Below are 19,323 nucleotides of genomic sequence, written 5' to 3' on the forward strand. Positions count from 1 at the left end.
GGAATTTGACTCCAGTTCTCCGGTGCTCTCCTTTGTACATACAGGAATAGACATAAGTACAGTTTAAAAAGACATGGGACATGACAGGTAGGCGCAGACACGAACATAAAAACATTGAAAACATAAAAAATAACTATACATATCTATAGACATTTGACAGATATTTGTAAACTGGGTAAATGACTGATGATATGGTGCAGGTGATGGAATAAATATGTTTTTTACAACCGCTTGTGTTCTGTACATGAGGTAGGTGGATATTGCAGTATGTACATATCTATGTACAACAGGATATGACAGTAGAAAATCATTTAAGTTAATATTTTACAGAGTCCATGGTAAGAGACAAAGGGAAAAATCTCCCAGAGGTGTTATTGTGAGCATGAATGATTGCTTGTCTGTGTGTGTCAGCCCTCTGCTGAGCTGGCCACTTGTCCAGGGTTTACTCTGCCTCTCACCCAATGCTAGCTATGATCAACTCCAGGCCCAAGTGGCCCTGATGAGCATTGGAAATAGATGGATGGAATATTGGTACATAATCAGCTAATATTTGAGCCCTCTGCGGTGAATGAGTGCCCATATGTGATTCACCAGTGAAGCATCCTTTAGACTCGAGGGCGACAGAGGCTGGCATGATGTCAGAATGCAATATTTTTTAGTTTGAGTCTCTGTGTGCGAAGGTTCTCTGTCTTGAGGAGAGGTGATGTGTCAGACTGAAGCTGCTCTTCATGGCTGAGAATACTCCTGATAGGCTGGTACACTGATTGAAATAGTCTTTTCTACTGTATTATTGTCTCAGTGCAGGTGGAAGCTTGTTCATAACAGAGAAGAGAAATAGAATATGAAGCACCTGAAGTGGCTTATAACTCACTCCCTAATGCAGGCTGCAGAGGGGAGCTGTTAGGTAATTTGCCCCTATTACACTGCCTGTTAAAGGTGGGAATGTTGTGCTGCTGTACCGCTTCACTGAGCTGTATGAAGGGTATGAAGACAGAATGAGGGGTCATTGTTGTTCTTCCCCTGAGTAGAAGCCTGAGCCTCTCGATGTCTGTGTGAAAAGGGTAATTCACCAGGGCATGACACACGTGTGCGGTGAGTGTTTGGTAGAGAGAGCGACAGAGAGTGACAGCGAATGTGAGCAGAGAAAAAAGGGGAGAAGTGAAGCTGCTAATGGAAAAAATGGCATTCTTTTGGCACCATGTTTTCTAAAATCACTGCGATGGCTTTATGTCAGCGTTGTTTGGTTCTGTGCAAAAAAGCAGAGCCGGCGTAACGGCAGTATCTCTATAACAAATAGCTATAGTCAGTCCAACTCTTCACATCAGAATCAGCACCACCTACAGGAAGAGCTCAGACCTGCAGATGTAGACGATGCCACCTACAGACAAAGAAGAGAATAACAGAAAACAATGATTATTAATAGCTGCTGTCCAGAGTGTCCTGAAATGTATACTTGAGGTCTAACAAATGTCTTTGTCTTGGCTAGTGGCCTTCTTCACCACATTTGTTAGCACATTGCTACACTTTCTGATGGCAGGGTTCATCCTGGACAAGCATTCCCAGCACAACCATTCACACTCACATTCACACCTATTCATGTTTGAAATAAAGGCAACATTTCAGACTGACAGCACACTGTCTCTTTGTTTTATGTGCCTCTGGGCTCACTGTGTTTTCTTGGTATGTCTGTTTTCATACATGGAGCTCTTGTTTTTTTATAGCTGAAGTCCTGCAGCTTTATAGTCTGCAACATCCCAGATCGAATCTCAACAAAAGTAAATTTGAGAGTGTGTTCTGGTCTCTGCATGAATTAGTAGATTACATGGTGGATGCCAAACGCCTGTGATCACTGCGCAATTATCAGTTGCTCCTGCTGTGTTACACAGAGAGGTCGTCACTAAGGGAAGGAGAGACTGATGAAAACACACGAGTCAGTGATCCAAACAGAACATGTAGTTTTTGTTTGATTTCAATGTTGCAACTTCTCAAAGACCTGCTTTGATTAACCAAGAGTAGCCTTTTGAAATGTGACAGGGACTTTGTGTTCAGGAGGAACGTTGGCTGCATACTGCAGTCAACACATTATAATAACCTCTGGCGTCACATCAGACACGAAGCATTTCATACATGAAAGACAGAACACTGCTAACTTTAAAGCAACTATAATTAATATGAAATGACTTATGTGAATCTGCACTACCCCTCAGCTTTAGAAAGCTTATAGTGAGTTTCAGCCAAGTGGCTGTGAAGAGAGAGAGCGAGAGAGAGAGAGTGTGTGTGAGAGAGAGAGAGAGAGAGAGAGAGAGAGAGAGAGAGAGAATTAGTATTTGCACATTGTCACTTGACCTTTATAAAATGAATGTTAGGCACAGAAGAAGAGCAGACTTTGCAATTATTACTGACCCACAGGTCAACTACATAATTAATGACCAGCTTGCAGAACAATACTGAATGATGTGCAGAGGGGATTTAGAAGTTGGTTTACTCAGTGCAGACTGAAAAATGACCCTGCACTACACCGATGGTCTGACTTTAGAGAGATTGGAGGCATCTCTGTCAGTGCTGACTTTTACTTTCCTGAAACACTGTCAACCTGCATCCCCTTTTTGTTTGCATGTATTCATCAACCTTCCTGGGGACCCCTCAACCAGGCCAGCAGGTGGTTGCTGGTAAAGTAGAACAAGTAGTGCAATGAACTATTAAAGTATTTTGTGTATTCTCAACAGTAAGCCAGCATGTGGATGTGTTATTATGTGTGAATGGAGAGAGTCACAGATCAGGAAAGCTGGCTTCTCATGAAGTGAAAGTTATGTCCACTGTTCGCCAGGCTAAAAGTTTTGTTGTTAGATTGTTGCTGTTAACATACACCACCCGTGCTTGTAGTCAAACAGTAGTTTTTATGTGTGGATGAAGAGAATTACAGAGCAGGATATGTGTGTGTTTATTCTCATTATGTTAAATACTTAAGGCCATCATGCATCAGTAGGATCATGACAGTACTTTTTATTTGAGATAGATAATTTGTCACACACAGATGTCAAGTTTAAAATCAATCCTTTGTTATGGTGGATGTCCTCAGGTTAGAGTCCTGAGCTCCATCAGAGATGTCATGACATTTTCATTTAGCTAAAAAACTCAAATCAGATCCATTCACTCTGGAAAGTCTAAAATATTTTTCTCCTGTTTGGAGGCTTTAAAGAGGCTGGAGGCTGTTTAAAGTTAATGTAGGTTTAAAGCTGAAAAACAAAACTAAAACAAAAGTTTTTAGTGTTACCAGCTGGTTGAAAGTTGGAAACCCTGGTGTGATGATCTGTTTTTGGTATTTTTTCAGAATGCAGTTAAAGAAGAACACTGGGTTTTCAACAGTGGGTCAAAACTTTTGTCCTATATTCTCAAGACTACAGCTTCTTTACATCAGATACAGTAATTGCCAACAATTAGAAAAAAACACCCTAAGGATGGATGACCTGAAGTGTCCTGCTTTTAATTTTGACAGAACTGAGACATTAATGCTCTCCATGACTTTGTGTTATCTGTTATATTGTATACGCCTGCATATTTAATGCTTGAATTTCATTTGAAAATATTCATTAAACTGCCCACTTTCACTTACAAAACAGCTGATATTTGTGCTGTAAGGTGCTTGTTGCCTGGGTCACAATTTCCCTTCATGTTTATAACAGTAAAAAACTTTTAACTACTGAAATTTGCATCTTAATTATAAAAGTGGGGTATACAATCTTGCTTTCTTGTCTGTATTTCCCCCCCAGGGCTGCTGTTCAGCCGGGCGGAAACAGAGACTGGATGCTCTCTTGGCCATTTCCCATGTGGGAACATGACCGAGTGCCTCCCACAGGCTTTGCAGTGTAATGGACACAAAGACTGCCCCAACGGAGCTGATGAGAGGCGGTGTGGTAAGTGTATGTGCGTGTGTATGTAGATTAAACCTCAGTAAATATTTTGAATGACTGAGAAATACTGATAGCAAAAGATTTTTTGTAGTTTCACATGGGGAGGTCTTTTATTTTCCGCTAAAAGAGCTCCACACATCAGTACTTCTAATCTCAGCAAAGACAAACATACCACGTATAATTAAACAGACACCAACTTTCATTACACACTGAAACCCCAGTAATTGCAGCTTCTGTTGTGGACAATTCCCCAGAAACACTGTGTTACAACTATACAGTGTGCTATAAAATATATTGGAATATATTAAAAAAACAACTTACCGGTATACTGTATACCCTACACTACACTATACTAACTTATTATATTCATATTTAATGTTTAGTCTTTGTTTGAATATTTATATTATCACATTTAATCAGTATTGGCTGTGAAAAATCATTGACTATAGCATGTAACTTGGAAATAATTAATGGAAGCTGAAATCTCCCCAGAATTAATCAGAATCAGTGCCAGAGGAGTGAAAATCCTCAAAAATCCTCTGAGCCAAAGTAACGGCATCAGAGTTTGAAGAAAATGAGCAAGGGCCTCGAGCCAAGGCCCTGAGATGCTGCAGGCTTATGAAAGTCCTGAATCCACAGCGCTGATAGTATAGAGGCGGATGGATGCCCCTACGAGGACGAGGCCTGAGATTAGACTAATATGAAATTAGGATGTCCAAAAATGGCAATCATGAAATTAAAATATGGAAGAACTGAAGTAAAAAAAAAAAGTGCACTGTTATTTTTAGGAATGGGCACAAAATGGGGGCCAACTGGGGAATAAAAATAGGTCAGCCACTTTGTCTTCAGTTCACCTCCGGAGCCAACACAGGTTTATTAGGGCCCTAGCACAGCACGCTGGGGTGAGGCCCTATTGGATTTCGAAACGCTGAACGACGTTTAAGAGTAAATCGCATTTTCGACGGCCCATATCCCCCCGAAAACTCACGAAAATTTGCCTATCCTCCCCATGTCAGGTGTAAAATTTCGCATTTTGGGGGTCTCACACATGGACGTGCGCATATGCCTTGACAGCGCCACCGTTTTTGGCGGTGCCCCTCGCCACGGTTTCATCCACGTGTACGAAACTTGGTGGGAGTATGTAACATCCCCAGACGCACAAAAAAGTCTCTTGGTGCCCCGGGCTACAGTGAAGCGTACGGCGTCCAATTTTTGTCAAATTTGGACTTTTCCGGTTTTGGCCTCATTTCCAGGGGTCGCATTTGAACGAACTCCTCCTAGGGATTTCATCCGATGTGCTTGAAACTTGGTAGGTGTGTTCACATAGACTTCCTGAGTAAAAGTTATCAAAATGATGAATTTTGGGGAAACTGTCTGGACGTGGCGATCCATAAAATGATTGAAATAAGTAATCGGCAGGAAGCACCTTCTCAGAGCTGTCTGAAACTCAAGGTTATGTTATGCACATTTCGACGTGCGCACATGTGCGAGGGCCCGACCATCGCTGCTTGCAGCTTTAATTTCTTTTGATTTTTAAAAATGTTTTTATGTATTTAAAAAGAGGTCCAGATTTACAAGCTGGCTCAGACTTGGATTTTTTTTTGTTTCCAACAAGACTTCATTTGACTTGTACAGGATGCATCCACACAACACCAACATCACAATGTTACGGAAACTGCAGCAACATCAAATCACAGCTTAATAATCTGAACTAACGTCCTGGGACAGCTTCATAGACTTATGACATGCTTGTTGCACTGATGCCACAGCTAGCAGGGGCTCACAGCAGTCCTTCTGTCTTGGCTATTTTAGCAAAAGAGAAAAAGAAGAAGGAAAATAATAAATGCCAGTTCACTTTGTACTCAATCACTGTATGTTATTGTTTGATAAAAAAATTTGTTCAAATAATTTGAGCCAGAACATTGAAAGTCACTTTGATACAACCACATTTTTAATGTTAAGTTAAGCAATACTTTTTACAGGTGAGAGTTCCTTTATCTCAGTGAAAACAACAAACCTAGACCACCAGACATGATGGACTGTCTCTCTCTGGTTAACTCTCTGGATCCTTGGCCATGTGGAGTGTGAGCCAGCAGAAACAATCTTCACATCTCACTCTGTATTCTCTAAAACCTGTCAACTGAAATGGAGCGGAGTCCGCTGGGAATACGGATGGAGTAACACGGACAGCCTGGGCAGAATAAGAATAGGAGCCAAGTTAAATATTTCTGCATTCTGCTAGTGTCCAGTGTCAGGGAACTATTCTGTTTTACAGTCAAGACCAAGCTCCACCTACTGGGTATTGTGACTCAGTTTTGTCAACCAAGTGTTGAAGGACTGCATCTAATAAACTTACTCTCTATCTGATTGAAAAAGAAAATCTAAAATATATCAGATTTTGAAAAATATGGCATTTTCTGCAGGGTAAGGGCAGATTTTTCATATCATCTAAATCAAGAAGAAGCATATGTCTGTGGTGGTCCCTTCCTGTCGAGAACCAGACACACATTCCCAGTGCCATATTACTTCAGCTCTTTCCCATAATCCTCATCAGGCAGCCTGTCCTCACTGCCATGTTGTTCAACATGTCGTAATAAAATGAATATGAGTTTTTTCACCAACCTTGAGCAGCAGAGCCTGCCACAGTATGCAATACATCATCATCACAGCTGTCTCGTTTCTTTCTAATTCTCGAAAGTAATTATTGCTCAGCTCATCATCTTGACAGGAGTTCTGCACATAGAGTGAATGTATAAACACTGCAACTCTCATCTGTGGAGAAAAACATAACAATTCTTATTTTCAGGTGATTATAAAATAATAAAGTCACAATAATAATAATAATAATAATTATTATTATTATTATTATTACATTTCTGCCATATTCTGTAAATCGAGTCCCCTAAATTTGAACCTCTGGACCTTTAAGCCAAGCTTTCTCCAACATGGTATAGGAGCTCTTATTTTAGCTGTAGGTGTATTTAGTTCTGTCCTTCAGGCGCTGTCAGCATGCTCTGTAGTTTATAAGGAATTACTGCGATATACACATAGGAGAGGTCACCATAGCATAATGCTGTTCCTTTTACACCAGTGTGCTGAGGTGCCAGTATCAGATGTTCTGATGGAGGTAAATGAGGTAGAGAAGGGTCACAGTGATCGGACACGGAAATGACCGCTGACAGCAGCAGAGAGAGGAACAGTTAGATTTGGACAGCGATGAGCGAGATGATTGGCTCACAGAAGTCACAGTAAACTCACGGCCGCCGGTGCGCCCCTGGATGCGCCGTGCCATCAGTCTGTCCGCCGCCCCCCTCTGCCTTGTCAACACCCCGCTCCCGGGGCACGCTAACTTAATGAACGGTATCGAAAATTCGCGAGGTTTTTTTCTTTTTCGGGCGCTCGTGCGCTCGTGAGAATGCGCCCTGGGCGGCCGCCCACATTGCCCATAGCTAAGACCGGCCCTGGATTTAAGCAACGGAGAATCTGATCTTTGCTTCATTGAGGGAAGGAACTGGATTGCCTGATACCCCCTGCACAGCCTTAGTGCTCATTAGTGATCAGTCAGTACATCATTTAGCATTTTACACTAGTATTCCAGAGGAATGCTCACTGACCTTTTACCACATTTCACCACACGATTACAGATTACACACGATTACAGAAAATAAATGGTTTCACATATTAGCTTTGTCCCATAAGCAAAGAAAAATATTGCTCCATTACTTCTGCTCATCAACCTCAATGATTCCTCAAAGCACTTACCGGTATGTGTTCACTTACAGCCTCCAGTAAAGCCTCAGGGAGGCATTGAACGGTACCTGACTGTAAGCTGTGGTTAGGTTTGCATACAGAAAGTGGCTTTCTTCCTGAGACAACATGTGTCACAATGTGTTTGACAACTCCTACTTAATTCCATTGATGTAAAATTATTTTAGCATTAAATAACATTTACAGCTGATCGGAGGCTCAGTCAGATATTCAGAGCCATTTGGTCTCAGATAGTTGTTATAAACCTTTTTTGCTAGGTAGAATAGAGCTGTAGCTGTAGCTTTGTTCAGTGCTGTTATATGTTGCTAGGTTGCAGCAGACATAAAAGGTAAATGATACAGTGAGCAAGGTGGGAGTGCTTTGATTTGACTTACTGACATGAAATTATTATTAGATTTTATTAGATTATGGAAGATAGTTGCTTATAGACAAGCTTTTATTAGTATAAAATATTTGTGTGGATGAAGCTTTGCAGAAGACACACCAACAGCCAACTTAGGTTTTGATAGAATGATTTATATGACAGATAATTACACAACATTTTAACCAATTGTGAGTTGCTGAAACCTGAAGAAGGTCATTCATTGTGCAAAGATGTGGTTTCTAGCACTCCAAGGATTTAACAGATTTTAACAGAATGCCTCACTGCTGGTGATGATAATGTATCAAGATTATCCTACTTACATACCATGTTTCCTCTGCTAAACATTGAGCTGTAGCTCATTCAGAATGTTTAATTTGAATTACTCCAGTTACGCTAGTTTCCAGATAGCTACAGATAGTGCAGCTAATAGTCTATATCTAAATCATGGTTTAGGCCCCCAAAAACATCTGATACACTTGTAGGAAATAAATAAAGTAGTCCTCTTAGATCCATTGACTCAGGTTAGCTAGTACTAGTGGTATTAGGAAAGGTCCTGCTGTGTTTGTGTGTGCTGGTTCACTGTCACCGTTACCTTCCTGTGTTTTTCTTGCCTCCACAAGTCCAAATGGCTGCGGTGCATCCGGTCCAAAGGGACAAACTGCCAGAAGATCTTAGTTGTTTGTCTTTTCATTTGTGGATGATTGAGATTTGAGACTGTCAATTGGATTGTGGTCTAGGCTTTGAGTAGGCCATTCCAAGACATTTAAATGTTTCCCCTTAAACCACTCAAGTGTTGCTTAAGCAGTATGCTAGATCATTGTTCTGTTGGGAACCTCTGTTCCAGTCCCAAATCTCTTGCAGAGTGAAACAGGTTTCCATAAAGAGTTTCTTTGTATTTAGCACCATCCATCAGTCCTTCCTTCCAGTTCCTGGTAATGATTCTGCCACCACCATGCTTCACTGTGGGGATTGTGTGTGGCAGACAGATGTTTTTCTTGCTGCAAAAAGCTCAATATTAGTCTGATCTGATCAGAGTACCCTCTTCCATATATGTGAGGAGTGTCCAGCATATTTTTTGTGTTGGGTTATGTTTTGGGCGGCCCTCTCTTGCCACTCTTTCCATGTTTGAATAATGTCTTTAATAGTGCTCTGTGGGATATGCAAAGTTTTGGATAACCCAACCATAATCTGTACTTCTTCATAACTTTGTCCCTGACCTGTTCAGACAGTTTGTTGTTCTTCATCGTTATGGCTATGTGAAACATATTGAATTGCCTCTGTTTATGAACTTACTGTCCTCAGTGTAAAGATATAGGTATCTAACTATCTAACTTTACTAACTGTTATTGTCTTTGCAGGGGACAACGTCGGATGGGCGGACTTATTTGGCGAAACACTACAGAATTCCAATACTGTGGACCAGTACTTCCTAAATGAGTGTTGTAAGTGTGTGTATATGTATAAATGTACTAAGCCTGTTTGTGTGCTCAGGCGATGAGGGCTGTTGCATAATATTTTGTGTGTTTGGCAAAGTTTAAGGACAGTTTGATGTGACAACAAAAGCCCAGCCAGCCAAAGGCTTTTGATAGCCCTAGACAAGGTGAACTAGTGCAAATCAATAAATCACACACACACACACACACACACACACACACACACACACACCACTAATAACTGAATGAATACATCATGGTCCAAATTATTATGCAAATTACATTTTTCTCAGATTTTCCTAAATAGTTGATGCAAATGACAGTCAGTACAATTTTCAAGCCATCAACCGTTAAAGTATAATTCGAATTTCATTGAACAAACCTCCCAATGATGACAGTATTTTTTTTTAAATACAAACTCAAAATGCACTGTTCCAAATTATTATGCACAACAGAGTTTCAAGACATTTTATAGGTTGTAAAGAATTTAAAATGGTCATTTGTTGAATTTGCAGAATTAGGGGGTCATATAAATTAAATCAAAAGTTATTTAAATCAAAAACATCTTAACAGGCCAAGTTACAGGTTAACATAGGACCCCTTCATTGATATTACCTTCACAGTTCTTGCACCCATTGAACTTGTGAGTTCTTGGAGAGTTTCTGCTTTAGTGTCTTTGCAAGATGTCAGAATAGCTTACCAGAGCAGCTGCTTAGATGTCAACTGCCTCCCACCCTCATAGATCTATTGCTTGATGATTCTCCAAAGGTTCTCAATAGGGATGAGGTCAGGGGAAGATGAGGGCCACACCATGAATTTCTCTCCTTTTATGCCCATAGCAGCCAATGACCCAGAGGTATTCTTTGCAGCCTGAGATAGTGCATTGTCATGCATAAAGATGATTTTGCTAAGGCACGGTTCTTCTTTTTGTACCACCGAAGAAAGTGGTCGGTCAGAAACTCTACATACTTTGCCGAGGTCATTTTCCACACCGTCAGGGACCCTAAAGGGGCCTACCAGCTCTCTCCCCATGATTCTGGCCCAAAACATGACTCCGCCATCTCCTTGCTGACGTCTAAGTCTTGTTGGGACACGGTGACCATTCACCAACCATCCATTATTCCATCCATCTGGACCATCTAGGGTTGCACGGCACTCACTCGTAAACAAAACTTTTTGAAAATTAGTCTTCATGTATTCCTGAGCCCACTACAACTGTTTATGCTTGTGAGCATTGTTTAGGGGTGGCCGAATAGTAGGTTTATGCACACTGACTTGAGGATCCTACACCTTGAGGTTCGCTGGACTCCAGAAGCACCAGCAGCTTTAAATACCTGTTTGCTGCTTTGCAATGGCATTTTAGCAGCTGCTCTTTTAATCCTATGAATTTGTCTGGCAGAAACCTTCCTTATTATTCCTTTGTCTGCACAAACCTGCTTGTGCTCTGAATCAGCAACAAATTTCTTCACAGTACGATGATCATGCATAGGTTTTCAGGAAATATCCAATGTTTTCATACCTTGTCCAAGGTAGTGCACAATTTCACGCTTTTCAGCAACAGAGAGATCCTTTTTCTTTCCCATATTGCTTGAAACCTGTGGCATTCTTAATACTGTGGAACATCCTTCTTAAATAGTTTTCCTTTGATTGGGCTCACCTGGCAAACTAATTATCACAGGTGTCTGAGATTGTCTAAATTCTCTCACTGAATTTGATGGTTGGCAAATAGCTACAAACAGCTATGTTGAGTAAATGAAGGAGAAAAACACATTGTGTCATGACCGAACTATGGACCAGAACCCAAATGCACAACCCTCAAAGTTTCGGTGCCTTAGGTAGGAGAGTAACCCCCGAACCACCCGGATACCAACGCATATACATCTGGCTCACTGACAGGGCGTGGAGTTCACCCAATCGCTTTGCCAATGTGATTGCCAGCAGAAATGCAGTCTTTGCAGACAGCCACCTGGCTTTTGCCTCTGCTATGGGTTCAAATGGGGGCCGACACACTGACCTCAAAACTAATGTCAAGAGAGCACTACAGTGACCCTTGATGGCCTACGCCTCTGTGCGCCCTTCAAGAACTGAGGGACCAGATAGTGTGACCCCACTGTCTGGTTGTCCACTCTGGCATGTCCTGCCGAAATGGCTGCCACATATACCTTTAAGGTCGATGCACATCTGCCTGCGACCAATAATGACTGCAGGAAACCGCTACTGTGTGCAGAACCACTGTTCTGCACACCTGGGAGGTATACGGCCCTGAGGCTCAGAAAATGGGAAAAAGCCCATGTAAGGAGCTGTTGACACCTGCAGACCCGGTGCCACCCTGATAATTTATGTGATATACTGCCGAGGTGCTGTCCCTTCAATACAATACACCCCTTCAATACTGGGAGGAAATTTTGCAGTGCGAGATATATTGCTCTGAGCTTGAGCACATTTATATATTCCCATATATTCTGTGTTGTATGCTCCATCTGCCCTTGATGGTCCTGCGCTGCCAGACTGCACCCCAACCTAACTGAGAGGAATCTGTCTTCACAACCTCTTGGCAGGCAGGGATTACTCCTAGGGGAACCCCCCTGACCAGATACTCCTTTCTCCTCCAAGGTTTCAGGGCTCAATAGCAAGGGCTGGATACCCTGACATTCCTGCCCCTCTGCCACTTGGGATCCAAGTGAAGTGTGTTGACCCAGATTTGAAGGGGCCATAAGGAAAGGAGACTGAGGGGAATCACCATGGATGCTGCTGTCAGCATACTCAGCAGCTTGAGAAAGAGGCCGTAACTCAACACCTTTCCGGAAGCAACCTATGAGTTGCAAAATATTCTTCACTCTTCTCTGGGAAAGGAAGGCTCTCATCGACAGAGAGTCGAGAGTCATGCCCAGGTAATCTACTTGACTGGGTGTAAGACTGCTCTTGGAGTAATTGACTGTGAGGCCCAGCTGGTTCACATCCAAAGAGCACAGCAGTATCACTGACTGCCTGCTCTGCAGTTGGGAAAACAATTAGCCAATTGTCCAGATATGGCAAGACCATCAAACCTCTGGCCTGCATGGAAGCAAGGGCCACTGCCACGCACCTTGTAAATATGCGAGGGGCAAGTGAGAGACGAACAGCATCACCTTCAATTGGTAAGCCTGGCCCTGAAAGGCAAATCTCAGGAACTGCCTGTGATGCAATGGGCACGTGAAAATAGGCATCTCTGAAATCTATTGACACAAACCAGGCCCCCTGTGCCACTGACTGGAGAACATCTGCCATCTTCAACATTCGAAATGGCAGGACCTTTAAAAACCTGTTCAGATCCCCCAGGTCTAGGATTGGGCGGAACCCGCCATCTTTCTTTGGGATTAAAAAATACACTGAATAAAACCCATTGAGCCATGTATGCCACTTGACAGGCTCGATGTCTTTGTCTAAAAGCGATGCCAGCTCCCTGCTGAGGGCGAGGGATTTTGCGGGATCCCTGACCACAGATATTCTGGCCCCCCAGAAAGTTGGGGGCCGCTGTCCTAAAATGCATATGCGTATCCCTTGGACAGTGTCAACTCAAACCGGACGCGCGTCAGCCGCATTACTCGGCGGACTGAGACCCCACAATAAACTGTGTATAAAGAAAACAACAACAACAAACAGCTGACTTTGCTTCTCCGACGTGGAGGAGATTATAAAAAGCATCTGTTCTGTCATAAATGATTGTGTGTTGTTCCACTTCAACAATTACAGTAGTCTCTTATCGTTCATGTTGAGACCCTTTGATCGATCTTTGATCACCTGGTGCCACCGGTCATGACGTAACGTTGATGTGAAGTTGTAAAAAGCTACATGAACTGCGTATTGTGTTTTATTTTGAAAGGGGGCGGAAGTTTATTACGTTGATTCTGTGTCGGATTTCCTGTCTGGTGCAATCTGCTCTGTTGAAATTTACGCGGTTTAGCAGTGGCTCGCGTCAAAAATAGAAATGCTACGGAATGCTCGCGCCGTGGCGTGGAGAGCCGCTTCTGGGATGCTCCGCGGCGCGCCCTGTGTGAGTGCTCTCATTGACTAGACTGGCAGCTATCTGCTCCGGTGACCGCGGCGCAGCCGTAACGCGGCCGTAACGCCTTTAGATCATTGACTGCTCGTTAATTTCTAAATGGATCTGAATCTGCTACCTGTTTACCTCACATTGCGTTTACTTAAGCGCACTTAAATGCACTTTCATAACTGCATTCGGGGTAAAAATGTGGCATATTGCCGGTGCGTGACAGTGGAGGTCTGCAGCCAGGTGCCTCTCCATATTGCTGACTGTCTTTCCTGTTGTTGCTGTCCTGCAGAGTTAGTCTGGTTCTGGTGTCTGTGTCAGTTAAGTTGCAGCATGTGCGAGTTTTTGGTAACATATGAGTACTCTAACGCGTTACTTTTAATTGATGGTAATGTTGTAACCTAACTAACTACTTTCCAAAGTAACTATACCCAACACTGGTCACCGTAGTAACTCACAGTTTGAGAGGAGACAGAGAGACGCTCTGCTGCTGCCAGAAGAGTCACTGATGAAGCCGCTTTTACAAATATACTCCAAACCAAGTCCAGACATGAGTTCCTTCTTCACACAGACATCAGGAGACTGTCTGTGTCAGACAAAAATTTGGAAAAGGCTCAAAATGACCAAAAAATATAAAACTAGCTGTGATAGAAAGACGCGTTGGTGTTCATTGACTCTGAGCAGCAGCATTTAGTGTATGGGATTAAATGAGTCTACAGTTGATCTATATGTCAAGATGAATTGATGACTATATATAAGTTTTAACAGCAGTTGTGGCCTTAAAGAACTGTGAATGAGTGTGTATGCCCTGAACAAATTTTATTTTTATTTACATTAACATGACACCAGGAATTACTGGTTACTATGAGATTGTGGCCTGCCATGACTTAATGAATATAACACTGTATATAAGAACACAGTATAAGAAACTCTGAATTTTATAAAGCCACTGACAAACAGCCTGCACTGATGAATCCATAATTAAATGTCATTTAAAGAGCAAAAATGTCAAACATAATTATAAATTGAATCACTTTCAGCCTCATAAATGATGATGGACATTTTTCATTTCAACAATCGCTCAATAAAAAGAAAATAACCATAAATTATAACCCTCATTATGGCCAACAAAGGTTTCATGTTTCCCACAGGACCATTGCTATCAGTTCTAAGCACTCTAACTGTAATAAACCTCTAACCCTGTGTGTGTGTGTGTGTGTGTGTGTAGTCTTGCAGGAGTATCCAGAGAGTTGTGACTGCATACAGACAGATGTCGCGTGCGTGGAGGTGAACCTGCAGGAGGTTCCTCGACTTTCTCCAAACATTACCTGGCTGTAAGTGTCCTTTGACTGCAGTGTGTGTTTGTGTATGTGTGTGTGCGCTTCTCTCTTAAAATTTGAGTTCAAATTGGGAAGCCTCATGAAGTTCTGTTAGGCAGGATCTGTCTACAGCAGGGTTTCTGAATGCCAGTGACTGTTATTATAAAACACAGAATCAATTACATTTCATCTGCCCTTTGTTGGATTTTGCTCTCAGCTATTTTTGCATTTTTAGACATTTCAGCACTTACAACCATCCGCTTGCTTTATGACCTTTCTTTTGTAATCTGCTCTGGCTTCTCTGCTCTTTTATTTTAAGCCCCAGGCTTGTTTGTAATATCTCCACAAATTAGATTATTTGAGTGTTGTTGTTTTTTTACTCAGCACAAAGAGAAATTAAAGTCAGAAACTCTGTTGTTGTTTGTACGTGCTGGTCAGTGTCTCTGCAGTTTTAATATTCAATTGGGCCAGATTCCAATGAGGATGGACCAGCTGTATGTAGATCTATCACAACTTCAGAGCAAAGCCAGAGATCAGGGGTCACATGTATTGCCTAAATTGGAAACTCATCTGTCTCCCTCTGAGACCCTTCATCATCTCCACATCCACAGAACATGAAGTCTCAAAAACTTTCAATGAAAGTTGAAGCTGAAAATGACTTTGACATTTGGATGACTTTTAAGTCTCCCACAGTATCTCAAAAGAAACAGTAACATTTTGGTAAATATGGCACAAGACAACAGAAGCGACAGTCGCTGTGCCAAGATAGAAATAGTTCCAGTATGTCCATGGCAAACATTTTAACTTGGTGGGAATAACAGTCCCATTAAGTGTATTCCTGGTAGTGAGCCTGCATGTGCAAATTTAGCTCACATAAATTAAACGCAATCGTAGGTTGTAGGACTAGAAAGGTGCTATATAAGTACAGACCATTTATCTTGACCTCAGTAGAAAATGTCATTAAGTCAAGGAAATACTAAAAATACAAACAAAACAAACAATACAGGAATGTTGAATGCAACAAGATCCATTCAAATAATAATTAAATAAAAATAATTGAGCAAAGCGTTACAGTCAAGTCTATTCACATGTAATAGCTCTTATTGTGGCTGCTGTTTATTTTATAACAGTATGATGGCTCAGTTCTATGAGGTGTCCAGGACCTCCCTAGTGTAATGCAGCAACCATTACTAAACGGTTAATAAGTTGTGTCTCTGCTATGGTGTGTGAAAATGTCTGCTCTGCAACCAGTCTGTTCAGTATTCCTGTTGCATTAATTTTTTCATTGACCTATATTTATTTAGTTGAGAGTAAATAAAAATAAATAAATTAAAATGAAAAAAGAAGCATTGTCTGAACCATATAACTATGACTATAATATCAAACAAACAGATTTATAAGTCCCCTCATTCATCGGTCTCAGCTTCGCTGCTTCTGACACCTCGTTCTACTCTAAGCCTGATTACTTAATTAAATCATCCATTCATATTCAATTTGGTCTCTCATTATGAAGCCCATTAATTACTCTGCTGTCTGACAACAAAGAAATACTTGACCTTGTGCGTCTCTAAATTCCAACTCTCTGAAGCAAGCTGTTTATTTTGTTAATTGTAGGTTCATTCTTTCCTCAAATTGGCTAAAGTTCACCATTTATCACCATTATGTTTCATTTGATGAAGCCAAACTGTTTCTCCTGGAAGACTATACACCACTGTTGTAGTACTCTATATCGGTCTTGGTCTCAAGAACCACCAGAATCGTAATCGACTGCAGTTTTACTTGGTCTTGTCTCGGTCTTAGACAAAGATTTTATTTCAAGGACCAGTCAAGACCACAACTGCAGGGATATCACCAGAGTTGCCCATTAATCACCTAATAAAGTTTCATTTGTCCCATCAGAGCTTCATAATAAACCAAAAAGGTGATCATTAATTGTAGTCATTTGTGTGTAAACACTAAAATAAGGGGAAGAATTCAGTTGGCATCACTAAATGTGCCTGTGCATTGATTTATTTGTTAATAGCATAACTGTGATTGGAGGTTAAACTTCCTGCTTCCAATAAAACTAATAACTTTTCTCATTTCTAATCTGAAATTTATGTTGCTGTTAACAGCTGCCCTTCCTTCACACACACTCCCAGAAAGTGATGTTGTCTGTCTGTGAGGAGACATTGGACAAAGCTGTAATAAAAATCTGACTTCTTATAACAACAGTGTCCAAAATAAAACACACTGTAGCCTGTAAATCCTACTGGGATGTTCACCCAAAGAGATTTGATGAATATTAGCTACATGTTAGCTACCTAAGTTGGTCTTGGTCTTGGTCTCGATACGCTATGATCCTGGTCTTGACTTGGTCTCAGTTCAGATGGTCTTGACTACAACACTGCTATACAGTAGTGTGCTGATGTGGCCATCCATAAAATTACCCGTAGACATTCATTTCTCCTCCTCTAAATGTTTAATTATCACAATCTAACACTATACATCACTGAGGAATTTCGTCAGATGTCATGCATATAATTCTCATCACACTCTTGACCTTTATAAAAATGCTTTTAAAAAGCTTTTAAATTGTATCATATGCTCATTAGTATGCTTAGTTTTATTGTGTCTGGAATTGTTACAATTGTGTTACAAAACAGGTTACATAACCTGTTTTTCTTCCATCACTCTGTTGAGTTAAATTGAATGATACATGAACACCTGGACATGCTGTCATGTTTTTATCTTTTCATAAAAACAACATTTTTCTGTCATCTCCTTAGTCCAAATCAATGTTAAAGTTCTAGTAAATACAGGAAGTTGCTGCCAAAAGTCTCTGCAGTGGCTGCCTTGTAGTTTTTGCACCGTCTGGCCTTGCTTTGTATTTAATTTTAAAACTGAAATATATCTGAGGCTGCAGTTTGATCCCAACCACCATCTGATTTTCTAAAGTCTGAACACAAAAGATGACTGTGCCTTTGCTGTGATTGCACACATACACGAACATACACAGCAGAGAGTCTTTCAAGAGAACTGCAGTATTCAAAGAAAAGATTATAGATTTTACACATTAAACTGAGTAGAGGAGTGGAGAGTGTTATCCAGAGCCACCAAGACATCAGCAGGCATTGAGGTGTTTCTCCACTCACTGTGGACATTAAGCCATGAGCTCTTCCCAACAACTGTACTGTAAGTGCAATATAAAATTGCTGGAACCCCAAGTAGACCAGTATTTGTGGATGTAGAGATGAAGTGAAGTTTGAATTGTGGATGTACAGCTAAAGAACAGTGGAAACAATTATTTTATTTCAGATCCACTTACATGTTTTGCCAAAATCTGATTTCACTCATCTGGATCATAGGTCTTGATATTACTGCTCCCTTAAGCTTTCTAAATAATACATAAAAAGCCTCATAAATAACCTGGGTAACCTTGACCTTGATTGATGATGCCTCTAAAAATCTGACCCTTTTATGCCTACATTCACGTCGACTCACTGTGACCTAAGGCACAGGCAAATGCACCAATGTAATTCTATGATTCATATTTCCAAGCTGTGCCAATGTGATTTGTAAAAAAAAAAAAAAAAAAGTCCCATCTGCTGGCATGAAATGTAAAAATAATCAGAAATGTTAAGATAAACACTAAAAGGCAGTTCAAATGGGATTTCTCCACTTCTGGATGCAGTCCATGTGAGATGATGACAACGATTATAATAATAATCATAAAATAACAGCATCTGTAATTGTCTATTTCTATCCCATATTAAAGGTTTCGGATCTCCAGCCGTTGTGAAATAGATCACATCGCTCATAGTGTAATGTTTCATTTACAATGAATTCTCAATCCTGAACTCATCAGTGTTGACATTCTTTTCATGGTTACAGGTTTGTAACAATCTGTTGTTGATATATTTAAAATGACAGAAATATTGCTCCTGTATTTGTTGTCCTAGCTGACTATTTTTTTCTCTTCTGAGAATTGTTGCCCTCTTTATCTTTCTTGTACATAATGAAAAGTCTTTCTGATTTTTTTTACTAATGTGTTTTATTGTTCATCACATCCTTTATGGTATTTTTGTGTGTGGATATATGTATAATGTGTAATATTTTAGTCAGATTACTGTAGCATGTTATGGCTCATTCACTTCCTTTTTGCTGCTTGTAGTTTGACTTGCTGGTGTATTTAAGTTATCTGAGTTTTAAACTAAGACGGTTCACATGTATTCTAATTAAATTTTTTGTCTCATCTGCTTAGACCTTTCTTCTTGCTGAGATGTCTGGTGCCAGGCATGTGTCTGTGTTTGTAGATGGCTAAGCTTGTGTTAGAACATGTTTATGTTCCAGGCCTTATAGTAACTTTTTCAGATTACAAGACAGTAGACCTTTTCAAATCTCCAAATCATTACCGTGCCTGCTCTGACAGATGGTACTTCTCTTATTAAACCTGATGCCTGGGACTCTTTAACAGCTGTTTCTAAATAACACAGTGGTAGTTAATATTTCTGTGTCT

At 40.8% G+C, this 19,323-nt stretch overlaps 1 protein-coding gene across 3 annotated transcripts in view; it reads left to right on the forward strand.

Moving 5' to 3' along the window:
- LOC104936757 (relaxin family peptide receptor 2) overlaps positions 1-19,323 on the forward strand; it is a 45,515-nt gene that overhangs the window by 4,812 nt on the left and 21,380 nt on the right. For all 3 annotated transcript variants that reach the window (XM_027275989.1, XM_027275991.1, XM_027275990.1), the window contains exons 2-4: positions 3,771-3,914; positions 9,402-9,485; positions 14,735-14,840. In XM_027275989.1, the coding sequence (XP_027131790.1) occupies positions 3,771-3,914; positions 9,402-9,485; positions 14,735-14,840 (334 nt within the window). The remainder of the gene's footprint in view (positions 1-3,770; positions 3,915-9,401; positions 9,486-14,734; positions 14,841-19,323) is intronic.

The sequence above is a fragment of the Larimichthys crocea genome, unplaced genomic scaffold (genome assembly GCF_000972845.2).
Source record: "Larimichthys crocea isolate SSNF unplaced genomic scaffold, L_crocea_2.0 scaffold270, whole genome shotgun sequence".
In the NCBI taxonomy this organism is placed as follows: Eukaryota; Metazoa; Chordata; class Actinopteri; family Sciaenidae; genus Larimichthys; species Larimichthys crocea.